Genomic DNA, 13,235 nt, shown 5'->3' with positions numbered 1-13,235 from the left:
AAACACTAATATTTGGATAGAAAAAGTCGTTTGACCTTAATATTAATGTCTTTTGACAGGTGCATGAGAGGAAAAATTAATTTAAACACTAATTTTGAAGAACGCATGAATGTTATTAAATTATTATCTTTATCATGCCATATATGATTTTAATTATGTTATTCATTAATCTTAATTATGTTAACTTATTTAATTTATTAATTTTAAATTAAAAATAAAATAATATTTAATTATATAATAATACATTAACTATTTATTCAATTATATATAATAGTATTATTCTTTTCATTTATAGGATTTACACCCAAAATAATTTCAAGAAAAATCTTTTATGTAGAGAAAGCGAAGGTGACCAAATTATTAATTTTGATAACGAAGATTTTCATTTCAATTTCAGACACAACTAACATGACATAACTTGAACCTACCAGTATTCGCAATCACCATAAATAAATCAGCTCATTAGGGCTGGATTCGAACTGAATCAAGCTTTAGCTTGGTTCGGTTTATATATAGTTGAGCTCAAATTCGAGCTCATAAAAACTAAGCTCAAACTCGATCAAATTCAGTTTGATTTGTTTTTCGTTATTAAAACGACGTCATTTTAATTTAATTTCAGTTTTCAAAGTTTAATCAGAAAAAAAAATTGTTAGTTTTTTAAATTAAATAGAGAAAATAATATAAATTTTTAATATTTTAAGGTTTAAGAGGTTAAATAACGATTTTATCTTTAAATTTTTTATTTATTATAAATATATTTTTAAAATTAAACTAAAATTTAGATAATCTTTATTAAATAGAACCAAATGACCCCTTAACGTATAAATATCTTACCATATGTACAAGAAAGATACAAGCCTCAAAATATATTAAAAAAATTGGAAGATAAAATTATGTGCATTAATTTTGTGTATCTAATTAAATATTAAGATGATATATCATAATATTATTAAGTGATTTTTAATTAAAAAAATAAAAATTTATTTAATCATGGTAATATATTATATAAATATCTTATTGTACATTCAAAATTTGATTCATAAAGAATTGATAGGATGTATAATAAATAACAATCTTTTCAAACTCTAAATCATTGATGATTTTTCTGTTTGTCTTTTTAATTTTTTAGGAGAGAGATAGTCATACAAGGATGAACAGAAAATTCACGGGGAAGAAAAATAAAAAGAAACTACCCCACCCCACAAGCTGAAATACTGGAGACTCATATTCTTTTATTCCTTTTTGGCTTTGTGTGACCTTGGCTACATTACAATGGCTTTACACTTTGTTGACATAAGACAAAAGAGATTAAACAGAAGAGCGTGGGCATGGCCCCCAAACACATGCAAAACAAATGGAAAAGGCCGTAATTCAGGTCACTGCCCATCATTTGGGTGCCAATAAGGGTCAAAATGCAAACCGATTGAAGAAATTAAAGGCGGTGCCCTAGATTTCGTGACTTTTATCTTCACAACATGGCCATATTCCACTCCATTTTCAAGCCTGTGGAGTTTCTTGTACCCAACTGTGCTCCCTTTTGCCACCAGTTTGCCATCAACGTAAACTACATGTTCTTTGATCCTCTGACCAAGCCCAATCGCTTCTTGAATTCTGATCACATTAAATTTCAACCCCTTTTGATCTTGAGCATTGATTTGAATCCAGTGCCCTTCATTTTTGTCATCTCCTGGAGCCCAGTATGTCCATAAATGGTCGGTGTCTAGTGCATTTTCTGGGCCAAAACCGCCGTCTTTGCCTCCCCTTTGGCTGCTGGCTTCAATGGTGCATTTGTCAGCTAAATTTTCTGAAAATATTGTGTCAATGGCCTTTCTGAATTCCCTCAATCTTTGCACGTCAATGTCAGAGATTAGCCCGGTTGAGTTAGGAGGCACATTAAGCAGCATCACGCAGTTTCGCCCCACTGAATTATAGTATATTTCAAGTAGATTACTTAGCTTCTTTGGTGATTCTGATATATGCCAAAACCATCCAGTTCTGATTGAAACATCGCATTCAGCCGGCAACCAGTTTGTCCCTTCTGGATCACCAGTGTTTAAATAACTACAAAAATAGAAACACAAATTTTACCAATCAATAGTCCCAAAATGCAAGCGCTTGTTACACATGTGAGCTAGAGATGGCAATAGGTTTGGTATCGCCGCATACCTTAATCCCTATGTCTATTTTCACAGGGAAAATTTTTCCCTATCCCTATACCAATCTTCTTCTCTTTCCACCTTTGTAGAAAGAATTTTTCAGTTAAAAAAAATGGCAATAACGAAAGTAAATTAATGAACAGATAAATATATGATTATTATAAATATTATTTTCATAATTTCATCAATCAATTATTTATAATATTGTTAAAAAATAAATAAATTTATGATTTAAATAAGAAAAAAATAGTTATTAAAACCTTATTTCTTGACATTAAAAAATTGTAACGACGAAAAAACTCTTATCGTCGCCTATTTTATAGTTTCTTCTATTAAAAGTATTAATGATAAAAATATTTTTAACAAAAAAATTATAATGAGTCGTTATTAAAACTATTAATAATTATTTTCCTTTTATTAAATTTATAAATCTATTAACTATTAATAAGAGTATAAATAATTAATCTTTAAAATCTTATAAATAGTATTTATAATGACAGAATATTTTATTATTCTTTTGTTATTGTCAATTTTTTTTTGTTTACAATTTCCCCTCATTTTTATTAAAATAATAATAAAATATTTATTAAATATCATAATATATTTGTAATAATTTAAATATTTTAAAAAAATTTAATATATAAGGATTAAAGTAATAAACGAAAAAGGATTATCCCTGTTCCTATTCGTCCGGGAGAGGCAGACCGAATATCAGTTTCACGTGCTGAATTGTAACCAAAAAGGGATTATCCCTGTTCCTATTCGTCCGGGAGAGGCAGACGAAATATCAGTTTCACGAGCTGAATTGTAACCTCTAATGTAAGATGAGAGAAGAAATTAAGGATGAAAAGCTAACAAGTAACCAATTTCCACCGAACATAATAATTAATGGAGAAAAACTAGGCTATAATTGCAGACAGCTCATTTCAGAAGGTTCAAAAGAAATCAATTTGCATGACTTAAATTAATCAAAAATACTCACTCAACAATGCTTCCATTTCCGATTGAAAGAGAGGTGCGATTGATGGTCGACCAGCAAGTGCTTCCAGCAGACCCGTTTTCATTACCAACCCATCTAACATCCGGACCCGCATCAGAAAATATGTTAATGGAGCTCTGCAACTCCTTCGCCATGGCGAACCACTCTGAAAAATAATATGACATGTTTGGTGCATTTGAACCCTTGGCTCCATCGAACCAAATCTCTCTTAAGTTTCCATATCTAACAATAATCAAATGAAATGGATGAAACAATCAACTTTCTTCAAGCTTTTGTTTATTTTTCAGAAAGTAAAGAAAAAAGGAGCAACCTGGCGAGTAGCTCTTGCAGTTGAGCTAAGTAGTATTCGTTATACTGTAAATCATTGCCATATCTCTGATCATGGCTATCCCATGGAGATAAATACAATCCCACATCGACTCCACGAGCTTTAGCAGCATTTACGAACTCTTCCACCACGTCACCAGTTCCATTTTTCCAGGGACTAAGTTTGACAGAATGGTCAGTGTATTTTGAAGGCCACAAGCAAAATCCATCATGGTGTTTTGCCGTTAGTATGACAAGAGAAACTCCTGCGTCCATGGCTGCACTGATCCACTGGTTCGCATCAAACCCAACTGGGTTAAATATAGCTGGGTTTTCTTTCCCAGTGCCCCATTCAGAGTCGGTGAATGTGTTGACTCCAAAGTGGACGAACATTATGAGCTCTCTTTGTTGCCATTTTAGTTGAGAATAAGATGGCAGTGGCAACACAGGCAATGGTGGTGTTATAACTTGCTCTCGTCGAGAAATAACATATCCTAATTGCTGAAACAACGTTATGGTGAGTAAAAAATACAGTAACTTAGTCATGATCACCCGATTATCGTCTCTCTTTGCTCGCTGATTCTCTGTCTCTCTATACAGAAGCAATTAGTGAAAGAAAACTAGCTTTGTGGAGATGGGTTGTATGATGAACCAGAGCCAAAGGAGAAAGAAGAAGCTGAGTGTAACCAAGCTTTTGATTGGAATTTGCTTTCATTCTTTTGTCTGTTATGGTGGTCTTCTGTTTCTTTTCTTCTTATGCTATCATTCACATGTGGCTATTTCATATTTCTAGGTTAACTTGATCTTGAGGAAGAATGGAAGATGTAATCATTTTTTTAGTACAGCTACCTCTACAAATAAATTATACAAACTTATTTATACAATCTGATATGATAATATCTGATAAAATAATTATAAAACAAGAGAAAAAATAAATAATCAAATTACCCAATTGCAAATTGTCATCTTAAATTATATATATAAGTTAGCCTGATTTGTTTTAACATATGGTTTGATTTTATAGTTATATATTGATGAATAAAGTATAATACTTGTATTACAAGGAAGTTATAGATGGATGGTAAGTTATTTTGCCCAATCTTTTGATGATATGGATTCAAAATGAAGCATTGGTTGATGATTATTTAATTTAGGAATTTCTTTCTGTCAATCCATTTTAAAATGGCTACAAACTCTGAATTACATAAATCTTTCTTTATTAACATATATTTGGAGGTTTAGAAGTTCATGTAAAAGTAGGATCCTTTTACATCTTTCTGATTCTTTGCATTAAGGGCGTATTTGCTACCAGGCTTAAAAAATTACTTTAGTAATATATTTTTTATTATTGATATTACTTTAATTTGTTAAATAATAAAATATTTCAATAATATTTTATTATTAATAGTGATATAATTGGTAATATAAACAGTAATCTGATTATCACTTTATTTTCTTACTTATTAATATTTTAAGACAAAAATGATTTTATTTTTAATTAATATAATGAGTAACATAAAAAAATATTTTAGAATAATTATACCAAATAGTATTTAAGTAAAATAATATTTTAAGATTATTTTATTATTTTTACTAAATTTTATAAAATATAGTAATAATTTATATCTAATAATTTTTTTGATAATACATATTTAAGATAATTTTTTATTTTTAATAATAAAATATTACCCAAATTAAGCGTACTATACCAGTAAATGATTTAAATTTAAAACTAATTGGATAACTCCATGACGAATGTAATTCTAAAAGGAAAATATCAAAATTTAATGTGTATATATATCTCGAAAATCTTATTGAAAAAGTTACGGAAAATCTTCAGTCTATACATATTCACAAGGGATAACATTTTTGTTGACTTTGAACCAACAAGACCGATATCCAATAATAATAATAATAATAAGAGTAATTTAGTTTGAAAACACTATTTCCTAATTGAAAGCTTTTCATAAAAAATAGGAGGGTAGGATTGTCATTTTACTTTCTAATCCTCATTGGATTTAAAAAAAATGAATTACTTCTCTTTGGGTATAAAAAATAAATGTTTAATATCCCTTTAAGTTTGAAAAATTACTAAGTTAATATATTTAAACTCTTAAAATAATCTATAAAATTTCATATTTTTAATTGATATATAATATTTTTATTTTTATTCAATTTTAACCCCTTTATATTGTATCTTTTATGTCTACCACTGTCAATAATATCAAAGCTCATTTTGCTAACTCCATTTTTGAGATTCAAAAAGGATTCATAGATGTCAAAATTTGCATCTTATGTTGTTGGCCAGATCAAGTTGTCACGAGATTTTGAAAAAAGCAAATAAGAACCACGAAAAAGGAAAAAAAATTGAGAAGAAAAGTTGGGATACTATGACAATTTTATAAAAGTAAGATAGTTAACGATAATCAATAACTTTTTTACCAATAAAGATAGATTTTGGATGAAAAAATAAGATTTATATTGAATCTATGAAAAATTACTTTACGACCAAAACTAGGGTGAGAAAATGTTAATCCCATAGTTAATAAAAGAATGATAAAACTATATATATATTTTTTAAATACATAAATAATACATATTTTATGTGTGTCATTATATGATCGAGTGATTTTAAAATAAAATTAAAATAATATTCAATCACATAATAACACATATAAGTGTATATCTATTTATATATTTTAAATAAGTATATATAATATTATTAATAAAAAGAATAATATTTTGTGACCTTTCTATTTTATAAAAAAAATAAAACAAATTACAAAAATAAAGGTTACAAATTAATGACTCGATTTGCACCCTTTTCTGAATGGATCACAATACAGCATTTTCCAAGGAGATCGAAAGACATGAAATCTTCTTTTACCACTCAATCTTTAACACTATTAGATTATTTAAAGACATTGTTGTACTGCGAATAAGTGATATTAATAAAATATATTATTTTGCGTCAAATCAGTGATATTATCTCAAAAAAGAAATACCAATAAAAAATGAAAAAAAAATTGAGTAAAATTTAAGATTTAAAAGGCCAAAGGACTTAGTCTCATTCAAAATATCCCGTTTTTCCAAATTCTCATTATTTAACTTTAAAAAATTTATTTATCCATCCATAGACAAGATCCCTTGTCTTCATCGAGGAAGATGAAGAGTTTTATCTTCACGACAGAGTTTTTCATCTCGAAAGAGGGAGAAATACCAAGAGAGACACTGCCGAAGAAAGAAGAAGCTTCGAGAATGAGAGGCTGTTGGCGATGGCATCGAGAATTTCATTGGAAATTGAAAACTAAATCCTAAGAAAAAAATATTATTTTTTAAAACTTAACATAGGGAAAAATTATTAAGTTTTAGAATTTAAGAAAAAAAAGGATAAAATTTTAGTTTATTTTTAATATTATAGATAAAATAATGATTTTGTTCTTAAAACTATCATATTTAACTATCCATTAATAGATAAATGGATTTTTCAAAATTAAAGAGTAAGAATTTAAGAAAAAAATTCTTTGGGTGAGAATAAATCCTTTGGCCGATTTAAAATAAAGAATGCCTCCATAAATGTACTTAGGGAGAAAATGCTTAGTAATTATGTTCCATTATGTCAACAGAAAAAAGACAATTCTTTTTGGTGGAGTCTAATTTAATTTTTATATTTATGTAATTTTGTTGGATTTATGAGATAATAAAAAATTATTATTATCTTTTACCATCGAAATAACATAATGGATAACAAAGAATATAGAGATGGTAATCCAAACCTTCAAGTCTTTGGCTCATCACCCTTCGAATAAAGAGGGGATTTCTTGATAATAATGAACACAATCTATTAACTTAACATGACATAACACAAAAAAAATTCAAGTTAGGTTTGGGTTTAGATGCATAGAGAGGTTCACTTTAGAACTCTTTTATGCTATTACTCATATTTTATTATAATTTACAACTCAATAAACTAGGGATTGTTACACAAATTTAGACAAATGTATACAATCATTTTAAATATTTTTCCATGTCTTTGATTGTTTCAAAAGAGCATTTAAGGATTACATCTAGGGCTGGATTTAAGTCGAGTCGATATATAATAGAGCTCGAGTTCAAGCTTTAGCTCATGGAAGTCAAACTCGAATTTGGCTCAAATTCAGCCGACTCATTTCGAGCTCGAGTTTTTAACTATTTCATTATTAAAACGATATTGTTTTAATACATATTGATCAAAACGACGTCATCTTGTATTAAAATTTTTAATTGAAAATTTTGGTGAGTAGAGCTCAAGCTCGATCTAGTTTTTATAAGGTTGGTTTGTTCGAGCTGAGCTTGAGCTCAAGCTCGAATGGGCTCGGTTTTAGTCCAACCCTAATCACATATGTCCTTTAATTTTTGTGGATAATGTCTACTTAATGGGCAACTATCTATGGACATCCTTTGTTGTTGTAGCCAAAGATAGTAAAAATCAAATTTATCCATTAGTTTTTGGTGAGTGACATACATAAAATTTAATAGTTGTTTCTTATTAACATCTTGGTATTATAGTTATGGTCTTAATTATACCTCATATGAGCATTATAAATATTGTTGTCATGACAATTAATATTGTCAAGTCATTCAATAAATTGACACGTCACACTCATAGGGTTTTCAATCATTATACTTGCAGAATTCATCTAGAGTACATTAAAAAGATGGTTTATGAAAGATGAAACATTGTATGAAAACACATAATAATATTTTTCAATTGTATTCATTACCTATTTATTTATTAAAAAGCTATATATTCATAAAGTAATAATATATGTTCACATTTTTTATACACAATTTAAGTAAATAAATGATATATCATCATATAATTGAGTATTATTTTATTTTTTATTCAAAATCATTATCTGATTACATAATAATACATAATTTGTTTATCCTAATTGTGTGCTAAAACCCATGAAAACAAAGGGTTTTTGGGAAAAAAAAAAAAAATAGATTCGAGGGGTTTCAACATTGGTTTCTAAGACCACTAGCAAGCTCATGTACCTTGATGCGTGAAAAGTGGATGGTGTGAATCTAGGCCTAAAAGAAGTCAATCGTTCCCTCGTCTTTGGGGGTTGTGTGCTATAGTCCATAAAAGTGATGAAAATCGGGGTTTGTTTTTTTAAAAAAAGTTGATTCAAAGAGATTTTGGGCATGGGTTTTAAGGACCGTCATAAAAGTCAGTTATTTTCCTATCCTTGGAGTATCTGCGTTATAGCTCACAAAAAACAAAGGATTTTTGAAAAATATGAATTCAGAGGGTTAGGGTTGTTAGTTTTGGGGTCATCAATATGGTTATTTACCTTAACACATAAGAGATTGGATTGTGCGAATTTGCGCACAAAGGAACTGGTTGTTTCCCCACCAATTTTCATGTGCTAGGCCACGTGGAAAGGGAATGGGATTGAGATTGGGAAAGGGAAAGGGAAAGGAAATGGGAATGGGAATAGGCAAGAGAATTAGAATGGGAAAAGGAAAGGGAATGGGAGTTGGAATGGGAGTGGGAATCTAAAGGAAATTGGAATGGCAGTGGGAATAGGAAAAAGAAAAGGAATAGGAAACGGAAAAGAAAAATGGAGGGGAAAGGTCCATGGAATGGGAATGAGCTCTTGCTCTTCTTCCAGATCTAATAAAAATATAAAATAAATTGGATCATAAATATAATAAGAACATAAGAATGGGGTGGAACAGAATTGGGCTTAGAAGAGGGGATGGGGCTACATTAATAATAAACTGGAACAATAATGGGCTGAAATGGGATTGGGCTAGAGTAATAGTGGGTTAGAATTGATTGGGCTGGAATGGGATTTGGGCTGCAATTTAGATGAGCTGTAACAAGAGAATGGGATTAGAGTATATAAGTGTAAAAACGTCATTCAATCAATAATATTAGAAAAATAAGAATTTTTTCCATTTTAAAAATTGATAATTTGTCCTTAGCTTAGTTTTAAAAACTTACCTTTTCTCCCCTAATGTGGATAGCAATTCTAACCCTAATCCTAATTATGATCTCATCCCTTCCGATGACTAGCTCCTTAATCTTGATTCTTTTTCAATGTCTCAGGGCCAATCCGACCTTTTTCTCCTAGTATTCCTAAGAACAACAACAATTTTCACAGCTCTATTTCTTCTCCAAGCAAATCCACCTCAGCTACATCTCCACTACCATCATCCCTCCTTCACCTCCCCTTCAACCAGGACTATGGATGTTTTTCCATCGGCATCGAACGTGACTTTCAAATTTACAATTGCGATCCTTTTTGTGAGATATTTTGTTGGGATCTTCACTGCAATGGAGGGATTGGAGTTGTTGAAATGTTTTTTTGAATGCAATATATTAGCCCTTGGTAGTGGACTAAACCCACAATATCTCCTAAACAAGGTGATGATCCAAGATGACCATCAAAGCCAATGCATCGGTAAGCTATTGTTTAGGTTAAAAGTTCAATCAGTGAAACTCTATTGTGATAGAATCATGATGGTTTTGGAACAGAGGATAGTCATGTACAATTTTGCAAATTGAAGCTGCTACATCAATTTGAAAACCATATTGAATCCGAAAGGTTATGTGCAGTGTCATAGGTGATGAGGTCGTTGGTCTTGATTTGTCTTGGGTTACAGAAAGAACAAACATTGTCTTGGGTGACAATGATACAAACATTGTCATGGATTGAAATGTTTTGAAATTTAAGAGAGGTGACTATTATTGGTAAAATAATAAAACCCTAAAAATAGGAGAAAAAATAAGTTTTTAAAATAATTTTAGAAAGAAATTGTTAATTTTCAAAAGTAAGATGAGAAAATGGATTAAAATTTTATATTTTTAATATTACTAATTAAATGACACTTTTTACTTTTATAATTAATAAAAAATCTTAACAAATTGGATAACAGATAGATATTTGATTTTCAAAAGTTAGTGTGTATCACTTAACAGTAAACAAAACCTTAGGTGGGAATTAGGGCTGGATACGAGCCAAGCCGAGCCCGAATATGGCTCAACTCATTTTCGGCTCGTTTTCAGTGAGCCCAAGCTCGGGCTTGGGCTCGAGCTCACTGAGCTCTCTAAACATATGTTCGTATTTGGCTCGTTTCATAATTTTAGTATTCGGGTTTGGCTCGCAATTAGTTCAGGTTCGAGTTTGCTTTGGGCTCATATTTTAGGCTCGACAGCTCGGTTTCAAGCTCGTACTTTAAGAAACAAATGATGTCGTTTGTTCCAAATTAAATGTTTTTTTATTTGAGTGAACGGCTTGCGAGTCGAACTCGACTTGCTTAACTAGTGTTTGGATTCAGGTTCGTGTTTGTTTTTTGTTTAAAATTCAGACTCGTGTTGGTATTTGGGCTCGTTCAAGGCAAGCTCGAACTCAAGCTCAAGCTCGTTTGAGCAAAACTCATTTCAAATCTGAAAACGCTCACTTTGAATGCAACCCTAGTGGGAATAGTCTTTTGGCCTTTCTTTAACAAAACTTCTGGCGATTATTAGACCAAAGAGAAACTTACTACTAGATAAAAGGTGGCCTAATATAGCCAGAAGTGTGGTCAATCATAAGGATTTTCAATTTTGAAAAATGAATTTTGATCCTGCAGTTACAGTATTTTTTATTTAGGGTAACTAATTATGATGTGTCATGCATGTCGGGTGACACAATCACAAAATCTAGGGACTCAAAAGTGACAGATTTGCAATTGTGAATTCGCAAGTCCCAATCCAGATAAGGGGAAGACATGGTAAAGTGGAAATGCGTGTCTTGAATGCGTGGCCTTTATTGAATGGTAAGGACTAGAGAGTAAAAGATATACATGAAAAAAGAAAAAAGACGAGGAGAATCTCCATAACCATTAAGTAACACCGCTCCTCTCAATGAGTCATTATTGATTTCTAGAAGGCCAAAAGACTTATTCCCACCCCTCGTTTGGTGTATTGTTATTATCAGGTTAAAAATATTATTTAGAAATTTTAGGATTTCTCTTTACCATTTGGAAAATTACGACTCACCCTCACACATTTTTCCCTTTCATAGTGGTCACCCCATTTTTTTGCAACCTTTCACAGTTGCCTCTTCTCTATAGATTGCCGATCTCTCTTTGCAGCAAGTATCCTCTGTCTTTGACTTTCCTCTCTATTTGAGATTGAGTCGACTTCAACCTAATTCTCTTCTCCAATGGTTGAGCTTGTCTTTGTCAAAATTACGCACATCAACACCTATTCTTCTTCTTTGATTTGAACGATAACCTTCTTCGATTTTAATCGATTTTTAATATGAAGGTAAAAGATTCTTTGGGGTCGAATTGATCGAGACCGAAAGATGAATGAAAAAGAAGCTCTTCTTTTGAAAATTGAGACTAACATTGAGATTAATTTCTCTGTCATATATCGTTGAGAGTGACAAAGAGTATCAGAGAAAGAAAGTCATTGTCTGCGATAGAGAATAAATGTCAGTTGTTAGCCAAAAAAGGCATCAAAGAAAAAATAAGGAAAATATCAATTTTAAAAAGAAAAATATGAGTTTTTAAAACTTTAAATAGAAAAAATTATTAATTTTTTAAGCTGAAAGAGAAAATAAAATAATATTTTAATTTCTTTATATAGTTTTTTAAATCTCAATTTTATCTTGCCCTACTTACTACTCATACTAGGTAACTTATTTCACTTGATATCAAGATTAATTATGGTAATAATTAATGCATCTCATTAATCCATTTATGATTATAATACAACTGTCGCTTCTAATAATTGTGCGGTGGAGCGTTTTTGAAAAAGCAATATCATTTTCTATGTGGAGCCGAACAAAGGTTGGAAATTGAAAATATTCCCCCAGCATGTGAACTACTAATAAAGGGAAATTTTTATTGCTCCTTCCCTTCGATAGATAGATGGGCACATTTTAATGATATTTGGTGTTATCTTGCTGTAAATTATGCACGAACGACCAACCCACTCAAGCAAAATTGATTGAATTGTCATTTCAAATGAGAAATGCCAATAAATTTTATTTCGTATTGGTAAGGACGAAGTTTCCCACCCTAACACTTACAGAATATTGGCAATTTTCTACTCATTATTCGCTGTGAAATCAGGCTTGTTTCTTACAAAATATGTAAGAGTTGTACTCTAAGATGTTTACACATTGCATATCGAACAAGTAGTCATGCAATTAATGATACCATAGTTGTCCATATCTAAAAACATTACTGATGGTCGAGAGGGAGAGAAAAACTGAGAGAGAGAGAGAAAACACTAACAGTCGAAGAAGAGATTATCGTCAGAGAATTGTCATTGAAACCCTTGGGAGAAATGATAATTTTTTAAACCTTGGGTGGAAGAGAAAAATTGTTAAAATTTTAAACCTAAAGGGAGAATGTGATTAAATTTTTAATTTTTTTAAATGATAATTTTACCTTTAATACTAATTACAAAAACTATCAGCGAGTAGATATTTAAGTTTTTCTAAGTTAATGAATAAAAATTTGAGAAAACACTAATCTTTGGGTTGAATAAGTCATTTGACCTTAATATTAATGTCTTTTGACAGGTGCATGAGGGGAAAAATTAATTTAAACACTAATTTTGAAGAACACATGAATGTTATTAAATTACTATCTTTACCATGCGATATATGATTTTAATTATGTTATTCATTAATCTTAATTATGTTAACTTATTTAATTTATTAATTTTAAATTAAAAATAAAATAATATTTAATTATATAATAATACATTAACTATTTATTCA

At 30.2% G+C, this 13,235-nt stretch overlaps 1 protein-coding gene across 1 annotated transcript; it reads right to left on the bottom strand.

Annotated features, from left to right (window-relative positions):
• Positions 1–1,060: 1,060 nt before the first annotated feature.
• Positions 1,061–4,193, bottom strand: LOC123225467 (alpha-L-fucosidase 1-like). The gene is made up of 3 exons (XM_044649417.1): positions 3,467–4,193; positions 3,139–3,378; positions 1,061–2,061 (listed from the first exon to the last, which is right to left on the bottom strand). The coding sequence occupies exons 1-3, from the start codon at positions 4,006–4,008 to the stop codon at positions 1,377–1,379; spliced, it is 1,467 nt and encodes a 488-aa protein (XP_044505352.1). The 5' UTR covers positions 4,009–4,193; the 3' UTR covers positions 1,061–1,376.
• Between the last annotated feature and the right edge of the window lie 9,042 nt (positions 4,194–13,235).

This window comes from Mangifera indica, chromosome 9 (assembly GCF_011075055.1).
Source record: "Mangifera indica cultivar Alphonso chromosome 9, CATAS_Mindica_2.1, whole genome shotgun sequence".
Taxonomy (NCBI): domain Eukaryota; kingdom Viridiplantae; phylum Streptophyta; class Magnoliopsida; order Sapindales; family Anacardiaceae; genus Mangifera; species Mangifera indica.
Note: the sequence above shows the minus strand (reverse complement) of the source record. Positions and strands in the feature narration are given on the sequence as shown.